General features: G+C 38.8%; 1 protein-coding gene across 3 annotated transcripts in view; it reads left to right on the top strand.

Moving 5' to 3' along the window:
- LRRC2 (leucine rich repeat containing 2) overlaps positions 1–17758 on the top strand; it is a 71705-nt gene that overhangs the window by 47154 nt on the left and 6793 nt on the right. For all 3 annotated transcript variants that reach the window (XM_082497464.1, XM_082497463.1, XM_082497462.1), the window contains 2 exons: positions 14820–14965; positions 17108–17263. In XM_082497464.1, the coding sequence (XP_082353590.1) occupies positions 14820–14965; positions 17108–17263 (302 nt within the window). The remainder of the gene's footprint in view (positions 1–14819; positions 14966–17107; positions 17264–17758) is intronic.

The following is a 17758-nucleotide window of genomic DNA, read 5'->3' as shown; positions in this document are numbered from 1 at the left end:
CACATGGGTTTGTCCTGGTACCCCTGGATGGCATCCCATCCCTCAGGCACTTCAGCTGCACCTCTCAACTTGGTGTCATCTGCAAACTTGCTGAGGTTGCACTTGATCCAACTCTCTGTGTCATTGATGTAGATATTAAACAGTATTGGTTCCAATACGGACTATTGAAGGACAGCACATGTTGCTGATCTCTATCCAGACATTGAGCCCTTGATCACTACTCTCTAGATGTGATCATCCAGCCAATTCCTTATACATCAAACTGTCTATTCATTAAATCCATATCTGTCCAGTTTAGAGAGAAGGATGTTGTGGGGTGACCATGTCAAAGGCCTTATGGAAGCCCTGATAGATGACATCTATAGCTCTTCTCTTGTCCACTAATGTAGTCAGTCCACCGTAGAAGGCCACTAGGTTGGTCAGGCAGGACTTGCCCTTGCTGTCTCAAATCGCCTCCTTGTTCTCCACATGATCTTTCCAGGCACAGAGGTGAGGCTGACAGGTTGGTAACTCCCAGGGTCCTCCTTTCTACCTTTTTAAAAATGGGTGCAATGTTTCCCTTTTTTCCAGTCACCGGAGACTTCACCTGACTGCCAGGACTTTTCAAATATCACGGAGAGTGGCTTGGCAACTACATCAGCAAATTCCCTCAGGACTCTGGGGTGCATCTTGTCAGGTGCCACAGACTTCTGTATGTTCAGATTCCTCAGGTGGTCACAAACCTGATCTTCTCTTACAGTGGGAGGGACTTTGCTCCCCCCCAGTCCCTGCCTTGTGGTCCATCCACTCAAAAGGTATGGGAAGAGAGGTTGCCAGTGAAGACTGAGGTAAAAAAAGTTGTTGAGTACCTCAGCCTTCTCCCTGTCGGTTGTTACCAGTTTGCCAGTCTTGCTCATCAGGGGGCATACGCTTTCTTTGACCTTCCTTTTCTGGCTGACACACCTGTAGAAGCCCTTCTTATTATTCTCTGTGCCCTTTGCCAAGTTCAGGTCCACCTGTGCCTTGGCCTTCCTAACCCCATCCCTACACAACCAGGCAGCGTCCCTATACTCTTCCCAGGACACCTGTCCCTGCTTCCACTGCCTGTGCATTTCCTTCTTGCCCTTTTGTTTGACCGGCAGGTCTCAACTCAGCCATGCCAGTCTCTTGCCTTCTTTTCCTGATTTTTTACACCTGGGGATCGAGAGCTCTTGCGCTGTGTGGGAGGTGTCCTTCAGGATCTGGCAGCTCTGTTCTGCTCCCTTGTCCCTGAGGGCAGTTTCCCAGGGGGTCCCATTGACTAACGCCTTGAAGAGCTGGAAGTTTGCTTTCCTAAAATTCAGGGTCCTGACTTTACTCTTCACCTGACCTCATGACTGCGAACTCCACCAGTGCATGATCACTGCAGCCCAGGCTGCCTCCAATTTTTACATCATCGATTAGTTTACTTATGTTTGTGACCAAATGGTCTAGTAATGCATCCCCTCTGGTAGGGCGGTCTAGCGTTACAGGAGTTATATTTGGTGCCATTTCCCTGTTTTGTTTGCCTGAAAAATATAATTATAATTAGTTGTCTCTTGCATCTTTCAACAGCGCTAACATGTGTGACCCTTAAAAAAAAAAGCTGACGTGATTAGAAATTCATTAAGCACTAATGTTAGTCTCCTAAGATTTTTAAACACAGCAGTATCCAGAAGACATAAGTAACTTTTTATACACTAATACAATTTCAAAATATATTTTAAAACTGAGGTTTAATACCTGGAAAGTTTTCAGTCTCTTTTAGTCTGGTTCTGTTTCTCTGACCAGTTCTATTTAGAAAAGGAAAACATTTGGAAGGAAGAGCAGGCACAAGCCCTATGCAAGCGTGGGGAGACTTCAAATAAATCCCCACTGGGCATTTCCATGTAACTTGTTGTCTTTGTGATCCGTGACTCACACGTCCCAAAGCCATACCCTGGTTATGCAGGCAGAACACCAGCAGTCTCAATAGAAATGTAAAATGACAGGTTGTTTTACCAGCACGTTATTCTTCAAAGCTGTAAACTTCCAAACCTGTTTCTTTCCCCTGCCATGTGTTTTTTGTGTGTAACAATTACAGGACATTTATTTCCCAGGGGTTTCACTATCCAGTCAGGCACTGGAAGAACTCACCCTTAGCTCCTTCCTCTCTTGTGCAATGGGATTATAAAAGAGCTGTAAAATCTTCACGTTTGTAGAATTTTTAGAAAGTTACAAAGGAGTCACGTATTTGATTTATTAAAAACTGAATTTTCTTTTGTGGGCGTTTTTCAGGGTCACAAAGCAGAGAGGAGCGGTGTAATGAAGGGCTTAACTTGGTCCTGTGAAGCCAACAACATTAACCCAATTCTTCATTTTAAATTACTGGCAAAAGTTGACTTTAATCGGACCAGCACTTCTGTACAGACATTTCGCAGTCTCAGAAATGTTTTTCCAATTGCTTGGCTTGGGTGCATCTCTGTTAGACAGGATTTCATCTTGCCTTTCTTTGCTCAGTGCTTGTATTCTCTTCGAATTTGCTTAACGATCACAATGAGTTGCTTTCTGATACAGTTGGCCAAAGTGTTGTCAATCCACGCAACGCAACAGCTGCTTTATGGAACTGGTATAAGATGTAACATCAAACATTAACAGGAGGGGTGTGAAACTCAAAAGAGCAGGTGCAAAGGTGTTAGGTGTCAGAGGAGATTCATGGAAGCCTTACTGTTGCAGGAGCTCTCATAAATGTTTCAATAGACAAGGGGCTAAAGAAGGGCATGGATCTATGTTAGGAAACAGGATTATGCAGTTAGGCACAGGAAAGAGTGTCAGTTGATCCTGTTCTTGACACTGTGCTTCCAAAGTCTACTAATTAATATAGCATCACTTCAAAACCACTCCGCTATCAGAGCAAGTCAGCAGCTAATAATAACAGCCCACTTCATTGGAGAACTGACCCATGCCTACCTCCGTGCTGTGGTGCCAGTGACCTTTTCTTTACCTTTCACGCGAGTTCAAGAAATGTAACATAACCTTTCACGGTCTGATTTTTTTTTATAGTAGGGAATCACAGAGAAGTGGTTTTACAGCGTAAGGGAAGACTTAACAATGAGCAAAGAGGCTTAATACAAACACTACAATGGCTATGTTGTTACGAAAAGCATGAATCTCATTGTAAAAGAATTCAGTGGTATGAAAGAGTATTTGGTATTGTTCTAGCTCTGCTTTTGCTGAAAACAGTTCAAAATCTCATTAAGTGCAATAGCAAAACAAGCTTTCAAAATCCTGGTTATATATCCTCCATTCATCAGTGAGATAATCTGAGGCAGATTTTATATAACTACTGAATAGAAGCAGAGAGGAGAACAAATACATAGCACTATCACATTTGCATATTTTAACTTAAAGAAAAATGTTGCTGGTGCCCACATACATGGATTGATGAGAGTCAGAAGGGAGTTGTAAGTGAAGGGAGAGAATTTGTTATTCCATATAGTGCAGGTAATGAGAGGTATTATTTATTCTGTAAGAAGAAGAATAAAGTCGAAGAGTCTAACTGAAGTTAATGCTTTTAATTTATTACTGAATACATTCCTATCGTTGTTAACTAATTATAGGTAGTTACATGATTGATCAACTCTTTACGGCTGTAAACAACACTTGGTAAGGCTGACTGATTTTTATTCATCATCATTGATCAGTGGGAAAGGCATAAAGACAAGAGCCAGCCCTACCAGTTGAAAGCAGATATCATCCCATGTTTTTGTCTCGTATAGAATTCAGTCAGGTAAGATCTCTGCTCTACTAGTGCTGGGCAAAAAGAGTGTAGTGGAAGTGAAAGCGATGTGTACCAACGTGAAGTGGAAGTGATGCTGAAGATGCAAGGGAGTTCAATAGAGGATATGGCCCAGCGGTTCCTGTTTTTCTTATTGAAGAGATGCCAGCTCACAAACGTGGGCTTCTGTCATGCTTCTGAACTGCAGCGCAAAGTACAATGAGTTTCTGGTTAAGAAATCAAAGGCTGGAAAAATCAGAACAAATATAAAAAAGGAGGTGTATCTTCACTTGCTGTTTAGACAATCTGTCTAATTCACTATTGTGGCTTGTCATCAAGCTGGTAACTACTGATGGAGTTTCGAAGGAGGTGGGTAATTTTATAAACAATAAAAACAATTTACAAAGTTTATGGTAAAGTTAAAATAACTTCAAGCTTCATGATGTAAACACAACTTTGCAGAAATAAGATTTCCCAGACCTCTCTTATCCTTTATCTTGCAAAATAGATCCTGGTAATTTTTTTCTTCCTATCTAATTTTAATTGACATATGTTTTGTTTGCTTCCCCACCATCTGCGTTACTCTAGCCACATCAACCAATTGCTTTCTGGACTAATCTGAGGTGATACCACTAATCCTCAGAACCACTAATCATCATCAGAAGTGTGGCCAGCAGGTGAAAGGAGGTCATTCTGCCCTTCTACTCCGCTCTTGTGAGACCCCACCTGGAGTACTGCATCCAGCTCTGGAGCCTCCAACGTAAGAAGGACATGGACCTGTTGGAGTGAGTCCAGAGGAAGGCCACGAGGATGATCCAAGGGCTGGAGCACCTCTCCTATGAGGAGAGGCTGAAAGAGTTGGGGCTTTTCAGCCTGGACAAGAGAAGGCTCCAGGGGGATCTTATTGCGGCCTTCCAGTACCTAAAGGGGGCCTACAGGAGAGCTGGGGAAGGACTTTTTACTAGGGCATGTAGTGATAGGACGAGGCGGAATGGCTTTAAACTAGAAGAGGGCAGGTTTAGATTAAACATTAGGAGGAAATTTTTCACTTTAAGGGTGGTAAGGCACTGGAACAGGTTGCCCAGAGAAGCTGTGGAGGCCCCATCCCTAGAGGTGTTCAAGGCCAGGCTGGACATGGCCTTGGGCAACCTGGTCTAGCGGGACGTGTCCCTGCCTATGGCAGGGGCATTGGAACTCAATGATCTTCAATGTCTGTTCTAACCTAAACCATTCTATGATTCTATGATAATCCTGGTCTGCCAAATTTGTTGACCCAAAACTTGAGTCTCCATGCGTCTGTTTACATGGGCAGAGCAGATGCTGCATGTTTGTGGCCAATGCTCACCTCTATGTGGAGTTCGTGTGAAGAATGTATAGGACTATGCAACAGAACTTCCCCTGACTGTGTCTGGTTATATGATACATGATTAAATAGTGATATGATTGGGTAGAGTATGCACCACTAGACTGCTGCCAAGGGCTATGACTTCTAGCTTCAATCCTGTCAGGTGGTGTATGCTGCCTGCCAAGCTGTCTTGATACTCTTATTTTGTCTCATCTTGAAATACAGAGCTGGTCAGTTAAAAGTTATGTCTGACCCGTGTGATCCTGGTGACAGAAGGGCTGCAATGAATTAGAAGATGCATATGTCAGGATCACACACAGGCATCACCATTTCATGATTCATTGCTCTTCTTTTCTGCCTTTGTTGCTGGTTTTATTTTTTGTTTGTTAGTTTTTGGTATTGGTAGGGGTTTTTTTTTGTTTTTGGTTTCTCTTTGAATACACCCCTTGCAGGGCAGGGAGATGGTTAAGAAGAGGCCAGGCTACCCCAAAATGCTTTTAATATAGTTGAAATATTTTGCATTCTCAGAAGCTGTCTCCAAGTCTTCAGGTTACTAATAGAAAATGCTCTTTGAAATACTGGTTAGAGGCAATAAAAAGGTTGACTAGACTTGAGGACCTAATGTGATGCTTCAGAATTGTAGAATGCTGGAGTACATTTTTTAAAAAAAGGGAAGAAATGAGACTGTTATAAAAAATACAGACCATCTTAAATCCTCATTCATTACCACAGTCAAAGAAAGTCTTGATAGGTACCTGAGACTTTTCATAGTATATGCCTGGAACGGTCCTTAGTATCTCAAGACTAGAAATCAGGAAAGCTGTGCTATGCTTTCTCTGATATATTTTTTGACCTTCGTAAGTGACTTCCTGCCACTGCGTTTCTGTTCACTTTCTCCCATTTACTTGTCATAGCTATTAATGATATTAAAACTGCACAGCAGAGATCTCTCAACATGTGTTTTTACAGCACGGCATCACAGAGCTTTATTTGCAGTCCTACATGCTCTGGTAATAATAACGCTACTGTTGTAATACACTGCTAAGTTGCAGATCTGCTTTTCAAAGAATTCCACCTTTAGGAGGTTTCACCTTTGAAATCTCAACAAGCAAGCTGAAAATAGAGTGTTCAGTTTTATTCTACCAGAACATCAGTGAGTGTGTTTGTGCCATATTCTGAGGTTGAAAAAAATCTGAACTGTGCTTGTTTGAACTGTGACATAGAAACAAAGGTTTTCATTATTTGTGTAAATGTTAGCTTCCTCTGAATTCTGCAAAGTTTATGAACTGAAAAACATGTTGTTGTATATCTTATAGCCTAATTGTGTATAAGTTTAATTTTATCAGGAAGTGCAATGCTTTTTGGTTACGTTGCTTTTGTGTTGTGAAGGAAGAATGCACCATGAATTTACCATTTCTTGCTCAACTCTTCTAATCTTTACAGTCTTTCCTAGTCTTGATTTAGGTCTTTCAGAATGACTGCAAAACAATAAATTAAGAAAAATAAGAAAGTCTTTCCATTCTGTTAATGACTGTTGCTCACCTCTGAATGCCATCTGCTGTTGTATTTTTCCTTGAGAAAAACTGAAAAGTATGGTGTTTCATATGTAGGTGTACAAGTAATTTTGAGGTTAATTATTGTATATCACATTACATATATATCCAACTACTTATTTACTTTTTTGACTGCTAGTGTATATTGAACACAAGACTTTCACTGAGTTGTATACAGTTACTTTTTTCATCTTTCCATGTTTTCCCAGGTTTCATCCAGTTTAAGAAATGTGTGCAGCTCACTGTTCTTATATTAGCTTGTACTTCTCCATATTAGGTTTTATTTGCAGTTGTGAAAATCTTGACAGTTTCAGATTCATGCTGTTAATAATAAATGTTACTCCTTCTAAGTTCAGTAGTCATAGTTTTCTTTATTCTATTCATGTTTTTATATTCTCAAAGCATTACATAGGTACTTGTAAAATGTCATATTCACAGAAAATATTATCTGGCATTGCACACGATATACATAAATATGCAGATTTTTTTTGTTGCTTACTATTAAAAAATTACTACAGGAATATATGTCTCCAGCAGCAATGTGTAGATAAGCAAAGATAAGTTTCTTGTACACAATCTGAAGGGGATTGGGTAGTAAAACACTTGTTTGGAAGCAGCTTATTTTGATATAGGACATAGAAGAAAAAGTGTAAAATGTATCTGAGCTGATGCTGTTTCAGTACCATGAAACCTGATTCTACACAATTTATCTTCTGACTAACTATGTTGGGACTGGCAAGATGTCTGATTTTATTAGACATCTTTTCCTTGTTGTTTAAAAGACACAGGACAAAATTTAGCAATCCAAGGAGCATTATGGACCAAGCCTTCAATTGTATTTGTGCCTACTTCTTCCTGAGGTACTCAGAGTTGGTGGAAGAGCTCTGGAGGATGTAATTTAGACCTAGAAGCTTGCCTGAAATATAGGCGCCTCTTGGCTACAGTGGAGACCTGGCCAGATAATTTCTATGCAGGCAATTTTATTTTTTTTTTAAAAACAAACAATGCTTCACTAGTGTACAAGTGGGGGGGGGGGGGGGGGGGGGGAAGAAAGAAAAGAAACTTTAAAAACTTTCCAGTAAAAAGCAGATGAGGTTTGTAGGCCCACCCACTGTGTGCACAGCATATGTGCCATTCCTCAGCTTTCTTGTCCAGGTCAGAAAATGATCTCTCTAATATCTGAGTCTTTTACTAACATTAGCTGCATTTCCAAATTTAACATGTTTGTATCAAAGCAAGAGATAAAGCCTCCTAGAAATATTGCTGTAATATAGAAAGAAAAGAATCCTTTGGAAAGAGATGAATTCAAAATTTTACCTGTTAGGTTTGTTGCCACCTCAAAGAAAGTATATAGCCCCCCGCCCTCTACATGTATCAAACAGCACTATGAGAAAGTGAAGAAGAGGGAGAGAAAATTTGCGGTAATCCCGACAAGCCACAAAGCTGTGAACTGTTGTGTTCAATTGTTGACAGTATTCTCAGTTGTAAGTTTGTGTACTATCAGTGTCATGCACATGTAGTTTGTGTCATTAAAAGAAAAATCATTTTGATGATAGACATTTTGCAACAGTTTTATCAGCTAGACAAGGTCTAACGAGAAGCTCAACATGAGCCAGCAATGTGCGATCACAGCCCACAAGGCCAACCATATCCTGGGCTGCATCAAAAGAAATGTGGCCAGCAGGTCAAAGGAGGTCATTCTGCCCCTCTACTCCAGTCTTGTGAGACCCCACCTGGAGTATTGCATCCAGGTCTGGAGCCTCCAACATAAGAAGGACATGAACCTGTTGGAGCGTGTCCAGAGAAGAGCCACAAGGATGATCTGAGGGCTGGAGCACCTCTCCTATGAGGAAAGACTGAAAGAGTTGGGGCTGTTCAGCCTGGAGAAGAGAAGGCTCCGGGGAGATCTTATTGCGGCCTTCCAGTACCTAAAGGGGGCCTACAGGAGAGCTGGGGAAGGACTTTTTACATGTAGTGATAGGACGAGGGCAAATGGCTTTAAACTAGAAGAGGGCAGGTTCAGACTGAACATTAGGAAGAAGTTTTTCACTTTGAGGGCAGTGAGGCACTGGAACAGGTTGCCCAGAGAGGTTGTTGAGGCCCCATCCCTGGAGGTGTTCCTTGGGCAACCTGGTCTAGTGGGAGGCGTCCCTGCCTATGACAGGGGCGGCATTGGAACTCAATGATCTTCAAGGTCCTTTCCAACCTACACCATTCTATGATTCTATGATTCTGTGATTCTTTGATTCTTTGATTCTAATTCCAAACCAGATATGTCACAGACTTATCTCCATTATGACTTGCCCAAATTTGAGGATTTTATTTATGAAACTCCTGCTTCAAGAACAGATAAATCCAGTTCCAAGTTGCAGGGTTCTCCTGCTTGGCAGCCAATTAGTGGTATTAGTCAAAGTGCTCTGGTGCTCAGCAGCACAGTAGGCGAGAATCTTGTGGTAACAGTGGTTACCCTGTGCCAAGGCAAAAAGAGCTTCCACCATTTGTGTTAGTAAAGCAAAAAAATGTGGAGATGTTTATTCCTGGTATCATAGGAAGCCCTCCACTGCTTAAGTCAGAATGTCTTTTTCATCTTAATATTCCATCTTCCAAATACATTTTTAAGCAAGCTGATTTCTGGCTGATGTTCCACACAAGCCTTGTTTCCAAGTTTATCAGGCTATATCTGTTCAGTCTGGTGCAGAAAGCTGTTGTCATTGCCCAGCACCAATATACACAAAATAAGATGATTTCATCATCAATCATCAAAATGGTGCTACTGTAATAAGTTAAAGCAATAGGACCAAATTCTTACTTTCACTTGAATGTTTTTCTCACACCATTTTTCTTATTATTTATTGTACTTCTGTCAATATTATGCCATTACCTGAGTCTCTTCTGCTGATACCTCTTCAAATATCCCTGATATTTTTTTTCCGTTCAAGTCAATGGTCACCATTTTATCAATGCAAAACAAAACCATCAACCAGTGTGTTATAATTATTTTTGCTGTCACCTTCATTTATAATATCTTTTTTGAATTGCTACAGAATAAAATTTCCTTCTCTTTTAACATGTTTTTCCCTTGCCCCACTTTGGCAAATAGTGATTTGCTCTGAGTTTCAGAACGAGCTTAAATGAATGTACTCAGTTTTTAAATCCGAAGAGTAACTTCACAGGCTACAGTGTATTGTCATGGCAAAACATAATTGTTGTATGTGTTTAAATCATAATTACGATAGCACTGTTTGAATAGTATCTCTTCAATTGCTGTGGCATCTCGGAGCAGAAATGAAAAAAAAGTTTTGGCTTTATCCCTATTCTGTTGTGAAAGTGAGCAATTTTGATCATCCCTTGGTGAAGGAACAGGATTTGGTATATTCAAAAGAGACTTCCTAGCCAAACATTCTGGAGATGTCAATTAATGCCTGTATGCTACTGACATTGCTGCTCTTCCTCTTCTAATGGTTTTAATTAAAATGTGTGAGGAGTATACACCCAAAGCGAGATACTAGATCCATTTAAGTTGATGGGAAACCTGTAACTGACTTTTGGTAAAGCCTAGTTTTCCTTTCTAATGTGTGTCCTTAATTTACAAGTTTTGGAGATTTGAAGATGAGATGACTTTATGATGGAGAAGTGCAGTAATATATGCAGACTGTGTGTATCTGCAGCAGTAATTCTATGAAAATTTAATGTAACTAATCAACTTGAATTTATTTTTTGAGACAGCAGACTTGTTTTGGCTTCAGCCCAGAATTAATTAATCGGGTGCTTAATTTCATGCACATGACTCATCTGTTGGCTTGGAACAATTCCTATACTTAAATTTAAACACATGATCCACATTCTTAGGGATTTTAACTGTATGAAGATAGTCCTGCTTTTATTGCTGTATGGTTCTTCAATCACCTGTGAATGATCAGTACCTGTGAATTGAATATTTTTGTGAATATTGCATAGACAGCCAGCTTTCTTTTTCTTTGCAGACCGGATGAGAGGTTTATGTGTACAAAAAACCTGCTGTAATAAAAAGCAAAGTCCCTTTCTATGAACTTTTTATGCTTAGATTGTCATATCTGTAGTTACTCTATTAGACTTCAAACATTAGGTGTTTGAATGAGGGTAATGCTCCAAAGATGAAAGGGGATAATGTTAAACTTCCAAGTAAACAGTCTGGCATCAGAATAACAGTGTCTGTTTCTGCATTAACTCTGCAGAAGATTTAGGCTTTTAGCATTGCAAAATCAGGATAATGCCATTTGGGTGAAGAATTGCTTCCACATATATTTCTTGGATTTAGCTTATCATGTTACTGCCACATGAAGTGCTGTTTGAAGTCATGCATTTTTATGCTTCAGAGGGTTGTATCACAAAATACATGAATGAGTACCCTGTTATGAAGGGGTGGGGTTGACTGTTAAATGCCTTTGCCTCCTCAAGTTTAAGAGTCCAGTTTGGAAGTCAAGTGGTGGACTGGGCTATAAATATACAGGTGTATCTCCATGAAAGATATCTTCTGCCTCTAGAGATGCTTGTGCTCTGTTTCTTTAATCGGTGCTTTTCCCCAGGAATGTCAATGAGGTTATAGAAGAGGTTACGCTTACAACTCTGTGAAAGAAAAGCTGGGGATTTGGGTTGAATGTATGAGATCTAAGTGGGCAACTGTGCAGTTTGCAGCTAAGGTGCTCCTTTGTCATATAGACTGTACTGCTTTCAGCAAACTAACGAGATGCTGAGTGCCAATCCATGTGTTCTGGGAGGCAACATATGCGATAATGTGATCCTACTGAAGTGGTTCAAATTTTCTTTGGATTCGTTAAGTCTGAAATCTCTGGGCAAAAGCACGTTTGTAATGCATTGATATACATTTCCGCGTTAATCCTTTGTATGTCCTGTCATACGCTGACTTTGATGGGATGCTGTTTCTGTCACTGAATGTTTGCATGTAATTGAAAAATACAGTATTTTTGTGGTCAGGCTTCATGTGACTTTACACCATTTTGTTTGTTGGTGCTTAGTAGTAGGCAACCCAAGATAAAGATGCGACCTTATCAGTAAATCCCTTTCATGACAAAAAGCAGAACAGAAATAAAAACACAACCATTAATCAAATAACTTGTTCAGCCCAGGACATGGTGTCCTTTTCTTTCAACTGAAAGTTTAACTGTCAGAGGGAAAGAGAAGCAGTGGAGTTCTACAATGTTGTCTGGATTACTTCTATGAACAAAATTATTAAGATAAGCAAAATGGGGCAGTTTGTCAAATAAACATGACAAGAGTGATTAAACATAAGGACCACAACAAGTGGGTCCAGGTAGCTAGACTATCAAACATAGCTATTTTTTAAAATGGAACTTGCATAAAGCCTATATAATGATTGATTCAAAGTCGCATAATAGAGGAAAATAGCAAAAATCAACATCGAGCAAAAATAAACTATAACGTAAAAATGATAAGGTAGCCATGCTTGTTTGAAAATGAAATGTTATAAAAGGTGCAAAAATCCATCAGTCCTTCAAGAAGAAATAAAATACACAGGTTTTTCTTTAGAAAATATAATACATAGCTGCCATAATTTCTGATGCATCGTATATCACAGGTGTTTGTTGGTAACATATCAGAGACAGATGAAATAAAAACTCCATTAGGTTTCAACATACTATAGAAAATGGACAAGTTTTATTAAATATTACCCTAAAAGAACAAACACTGAGGGCTTACAGCTTACACTATATAATCATGGCTCCATATATTCTGTGGCATGCTGAACCAAACTTTATATCAAGAGAATCCATGGCCTTAAATTTTGTTGGTACATTTTTACTGGAGTACGAACTCCTGAAAAATGTAGGTTCTCATCTAATCAAGTATTAAACCAATCTATTTTTAATACTATAGGAAAAATGACAGAAACAGCTCTGTTTATTAAAAAAATAATACTGCTATATTAATGTTACTTTTAATATTTAATGCAATGAAGCACCTTCAGGAAAACAAATAAAACTAGTTACTGCTGTTGAAGAAATATCATTTTACCACCTAGTGTTAATGTTACCAAATTGCTTCAACATGACAGGTGACTGCATATGAAAGCAAAGTGTTTAGGAACTTGGGTGAACAGCGATATTGGTTTATTTTAAAATAATCTGCTGCTTGGTGTTTAGAGACTGTGGCTTTTCTTCTTTGGGGATGGTCTGAGAACGTTTTTGAGTGTCATTTAAGCCTATGGGACATTGTTTATTCTGCGCCTGATAAATTCCTTTTGGGAGGGTTTTTGAGAGAGATGTATCAGCAGCTGTAGCAAATTGTTCTGAGTGCAGAGAAACTTGAAATATTTGCTTGGAATTTGGAATTGTGACAATCATTTGAAAATACAAAGTAAATGCAGTGTAAAGATGGTGCCAATTATTTTCTCTGTTCTCTCATTGAGAAGAGTGACTCTGTTTTCCTGGTTTGAATGGAGTTTCTGTTTTCTTGGAAAAAACGATTCAGTATTTGGAAAATTTACAGTATAGGAGTGAGTGTTCATTGCTAGTAGTCAGTCCTCAAAATGACAAAATGGTTTGGAAGTGAGAAGTGTCAGAATAAAATGTGTACTTGCCTGTTCTGAATCAGGAGTAAGACATTATCGTGGTAATGCCTCACCAAGGCTGTTTTAATGTACTAGAGGGCAAATTTAGAAATTATATCTTTGAATTGAGAAGCTCTGAACATCTAGTATGGTTTTGAAAGGTAAACTTAATTGTGTAGTCATTTGTAACATGATAACTTCAGTAAATCTCCCTGAAAATGTTCCCCCAAATTTTAAGGTATGGCAGGAATATGGTGTTATATCCAGAAAAAAATGAAACAAAACCCCCACAACCCCCCCCCCCCCCCACTCTGCAAACAAACAACACCCCCCCACCCCCCCCAAAATGCCGAACCAAAGTGGCTCTGACAAAGCACCAACCTGTGAATGTAAGCATTTTAAATGGCAAGAGTCAAATTAAGATGAAAGTCTGACAGTTTTGCACTAAGAAGAAGTTTGGCAATAAAATATAATGAAAAAGTACGTGATTCTTAGTAAATAAGAATGAAACAATACTTCTCAAGGATTCAGAATATATTTTATTACTTTCTAATTTTTTCATAATTTATGCTGTTGCTTGCATTTTGCTCAGTCTGGAAGTGGAAAATATATTTGGTTTGGGTTTTTTGGTTACTAATTATTTTCTACATTCGAAGAAACCCTTAGGCAAAGACCAATGAAATTTTTTTGCTCCTTTCTCTTCTGTATCAGGATCTATAGAGCTAGATTGTGATGGTGGCATATGATTAGAAGCTCAGAGACATAATTACCATTCTAAAGTACATTTTTTGGTTAATATTTATACTCCTTTGACATTCACTTTAGCTAGCTGCATGGTTTTATGGACACTGGTAGTGTGAATAATTGATTCAGTACACTGAGAGCTTTATTTAAAACATTTATTTCTTTAACAGGTATATTTTAAATTTATAGTTAACCTTCATTGTGCTAAAGGTTTATTACTTAAAAATGTAATTCCTTTGAAAAGTATTCCAATAAAAAGCTATAGTGCACCTTATTATGTATCTAGTTTGCAGTATGGAAGACGTATTTTTAAAGATCTTTGAAAAATATTGAACCAAATTTTCTGTTAGCTTAAATTGGCAGTTTCTTTTTCTAAAGGTCTCCTAGCAATACACTCTCAGCACATAACAGAGTTATAGCAAAGGAAATCTATGCATTTTTGATGCAAGTTATAAAATCTCTGATTTTGAGAATGGTAACCTGGCATTTTTTAATTATAAAAACTACATTTTGTTGCTTCAGAGCTTACTTCATATATAACCTAGGAAGGAACCAAGTCATTGTCTGGTTCTAGCCTTGGTGTTATCTGAATCTATACGTTGTTTTAGAATGAAAATTTCATTCAATACCATGACAGTGTTACAAAGGCAATGAACACTTTGGGAGGTAGTAATTTCTGAAATCCTTCTTCCTATAAAATGATGATTAAGAGATAAGGCTGGAAAAAAGTTGCGTAAAGAAGTCATGCAATTCTTATTTTTCTAAGCGTTTTGAGAAAAATAAGAATGTTTGATGAATGAAATGTCTGCTTGTATTTGCAAAATGTAACTAAAATAAAGCACCACTTCTTTCTAGCTAAGCAACCTGAAACAAGTCACAGTTGTGGATGTGTCAGCAAACAAGTTCCATTCTATTCCAATTTGTGTGCTCCGGATGTCTAACTTGCAGTGGTTGGATATTAGCAGCAACAACCTGAAAGATCTCCCAGAAGACATAGACAGGTAGTTCATGTTTTAATTCACTGACAGGCTTGTGAACTATAAAGCAAATCTAGAAAGTACCAAGCTTCCAAGGGATACCATTAATGAAAAATCACATGAACAAGTCATAGAAAATACGTTTTCTACCTCATTGATTGCAGATTGCACAGTCAATGCCTTTACTGTTCAATTAACTAATTAAGTTTTCTGATGCATTCATGATGATTTATCATTATATCCAGGCATTGTTATCTGGGAAGTTCATGGGGCATACTCTTCCCCAGTTCCAGCAAAGAGGACTCACCATTTGGAATCGGCAGCAGTATCTCTGGAGGGTAGATGGGGTGGAGGGAAAGATGAACTAAAGCAGATTTAAGTTACCGAAAGCAGATGATAAGCTTTGGAAGTAAAGTAGAAAAATATTGCTAAGATCAAAAACAACACTGACAATCCTCCTCTCCTACTCTGAAGAATATATGCGTGTGTGTATGTATATATATATTATATATATGTATATACTCAATCTCTCAATTTAGAGGCTGACTAGAACTAGTTTTAAAAAAAAACATGCTGATCCCTTTAATGGGACTTACTAGCCTGAGAAAGAACTTTTCTTATCTCTGGATCCTATTTATTCACTCTGGAGTCCTGTTGTAGCTTGGTTTACAGAACTTTACATAGCCCTAAGTAAAACATAACACATATTAAGTAAAGTTTATTAAAAAAATATGGGTTGTTTATTGATCTGGGAATGGAGATCCCTGAGGCGCAAGAAACATCACAGAAAACTCATTCAACCCTAATGTTTGCAAGACCTTTGTTGCTGGGCAAAAAGACTTTTCTGGGACATTGTGTAATCACAGATTTGTCTGACAGCAGGACTGAAGTCTTAATTTATATTAGTATTTCACATGCCCTAGCCACAACAGCATAAACCTGCCATTTTTTTCCAGGGGATCTAAGCAGAGAAGAGATTTGGTTGTCTTCAAAGAGTTTCTAAAATGATATTTTTACTTTATAGAAGGATACCCACTCAATGTAAGGGTCATTTCCCCCCCCATAATCTATATATGTTTCTCTGTCTTCAAAATATTCCTTTTCCACATTTCATCTTTTCTGTTTTGTACTGAGTTGCCAGCCTTGATACTAAAGCATCATAATTAGACACCACAAAATAAGGTTTTCTTTGTTTGACTTTGGGTTTTGAATTTTGAGATCTCTTGGACTCATGTGCCTTCTGAAGACTAAAAAATTTCAGGATACTGCCCCCCAGTAGACTGATACTTTTATTCAGACTCATGATTTCAATGTCTGCAGTGTCAAAGAACCTCAATGAACTACCATGAAGTCTGTGATTAAAAAAGATGAGTTGGCAGTAAACTGAAGCCTTACTTAATATCTTTTCCTGAATTCAAACAAACCATATGGTCCTGACAAGCAATAGCCTGCAACGCTGTTTTAGGAACGGACCTTTCTGGTCAAATGAGACAAACTTGTTTCATCAGTTTGCTATGCTTTTCATCTTCTATCTACTCCAAGGAATAAATGCTCAGCCACAAATTAGTACTGCATTAGGAAAAGCCAGGGGAAATAAAGCAAAAGAAGCCCAACGCATTCTTCCACAAAATATTGTCATTAAATTGATTTCAGTGGGACAACTTGCAAGAGCCACATGACCAGGAGGTGGTCTTTCTCTTGCTCCCCACAGTACTAATTACTAGTGAAAAACAATAGATGTGAATATACTGCCGAGCACAGATGTATCTAGTTCATATAAACCTGCATATGGGCAAGGGTGTGAGCTGGTGACCTATATTTTTCATTAGTTCTGGGATACACATGGTGAGGCTTTACATCATAGTATGTCCATATCTTCTGTATGAAAGAACAGAAATTTTTGTAACCTTTTATATCTTGGCATGCTTCTGAGTACTTGTCAGAGGTATGCTATTAATATCTATAAAGTTGAACCATGACTGGAAATTTCCATTAAAGTTGATTACAATTTCTGAAAGTGTGGTATAAGTAATTTTTGAGAAGCCAAAGATGGTGTATATAATTGTTCTTCTTTTACACAAGATTAAATCTATATTGCTATTTTGGATAGATATTCCTCTCTGACATAAATATTTCAAGTTATCTTTATCTTTTACATTTTCACAGGTTAGAACAACTGCAGACGCTTCTCCTACAGAAAAACAAGTTGACTTACCTTCCACGAGCTCTGGTCAATATGACAAAGCTCAGTTTGCTGGTTGTCAGTGGTGATGACCTGGTTGAGTTACCCACAGCCATCTGTGAGTCAACCACAGGTTTAAAGTAAGTAAACATGAAAGAGAAAGAAATATGTTCTTAAGAAGATAAGGTAGAACCCCCCAGGAGAAATACTTTCACAAGCACCAGTTTCTACCATACCTGCTGGTCAGATTCTGACCCAATGAGAGCCCTTAAGGAGGCACTAGAGAGACTGAAAATTGCAGAGGAGCTGCAGCTTGCTGATTTTCATCTGCTGGTTCCCCACATTGTGCATCTGTTGCCTAAACCGCTATTCCTGTGTATAGTTGTTTGTAGTTGCTCTAACTCCGGAGTTGCAAAGCCATCCCCAGAGTGGGACCAGTAGTCTGGCAGTTGGCTGTTGATAAGCTCCGTGCTGTCAAAAGCATGCTGCTAGGAGTGGCCAGTAGGCTGAGGATGAGCAAGAGCTTGGAGGGGACATAGCTGGGACATCTGACTCAAACTGACTAAAGGGATATTCCATAACGTATGACGTTTGCTCAGCAATAAAAGCTAAAAGAAAGGAGAAGGGAGGTGGGC

The sequence above is a fragment of the Vanellus vanellus genome, assembly GCF_965231255.1.
Source record: "Vanellus vanellus genome assembly, chromosome: Z".
Taxonomy (NCBI): Eukaryota; Metazoa; Chordata; class Aves; order Charadriiformes; family Charadriidae; genus Vanellus; species Vanellus vanellus.
This window is presented reverse-complemented; position numbering and strand designations above follow the sequence as displayed.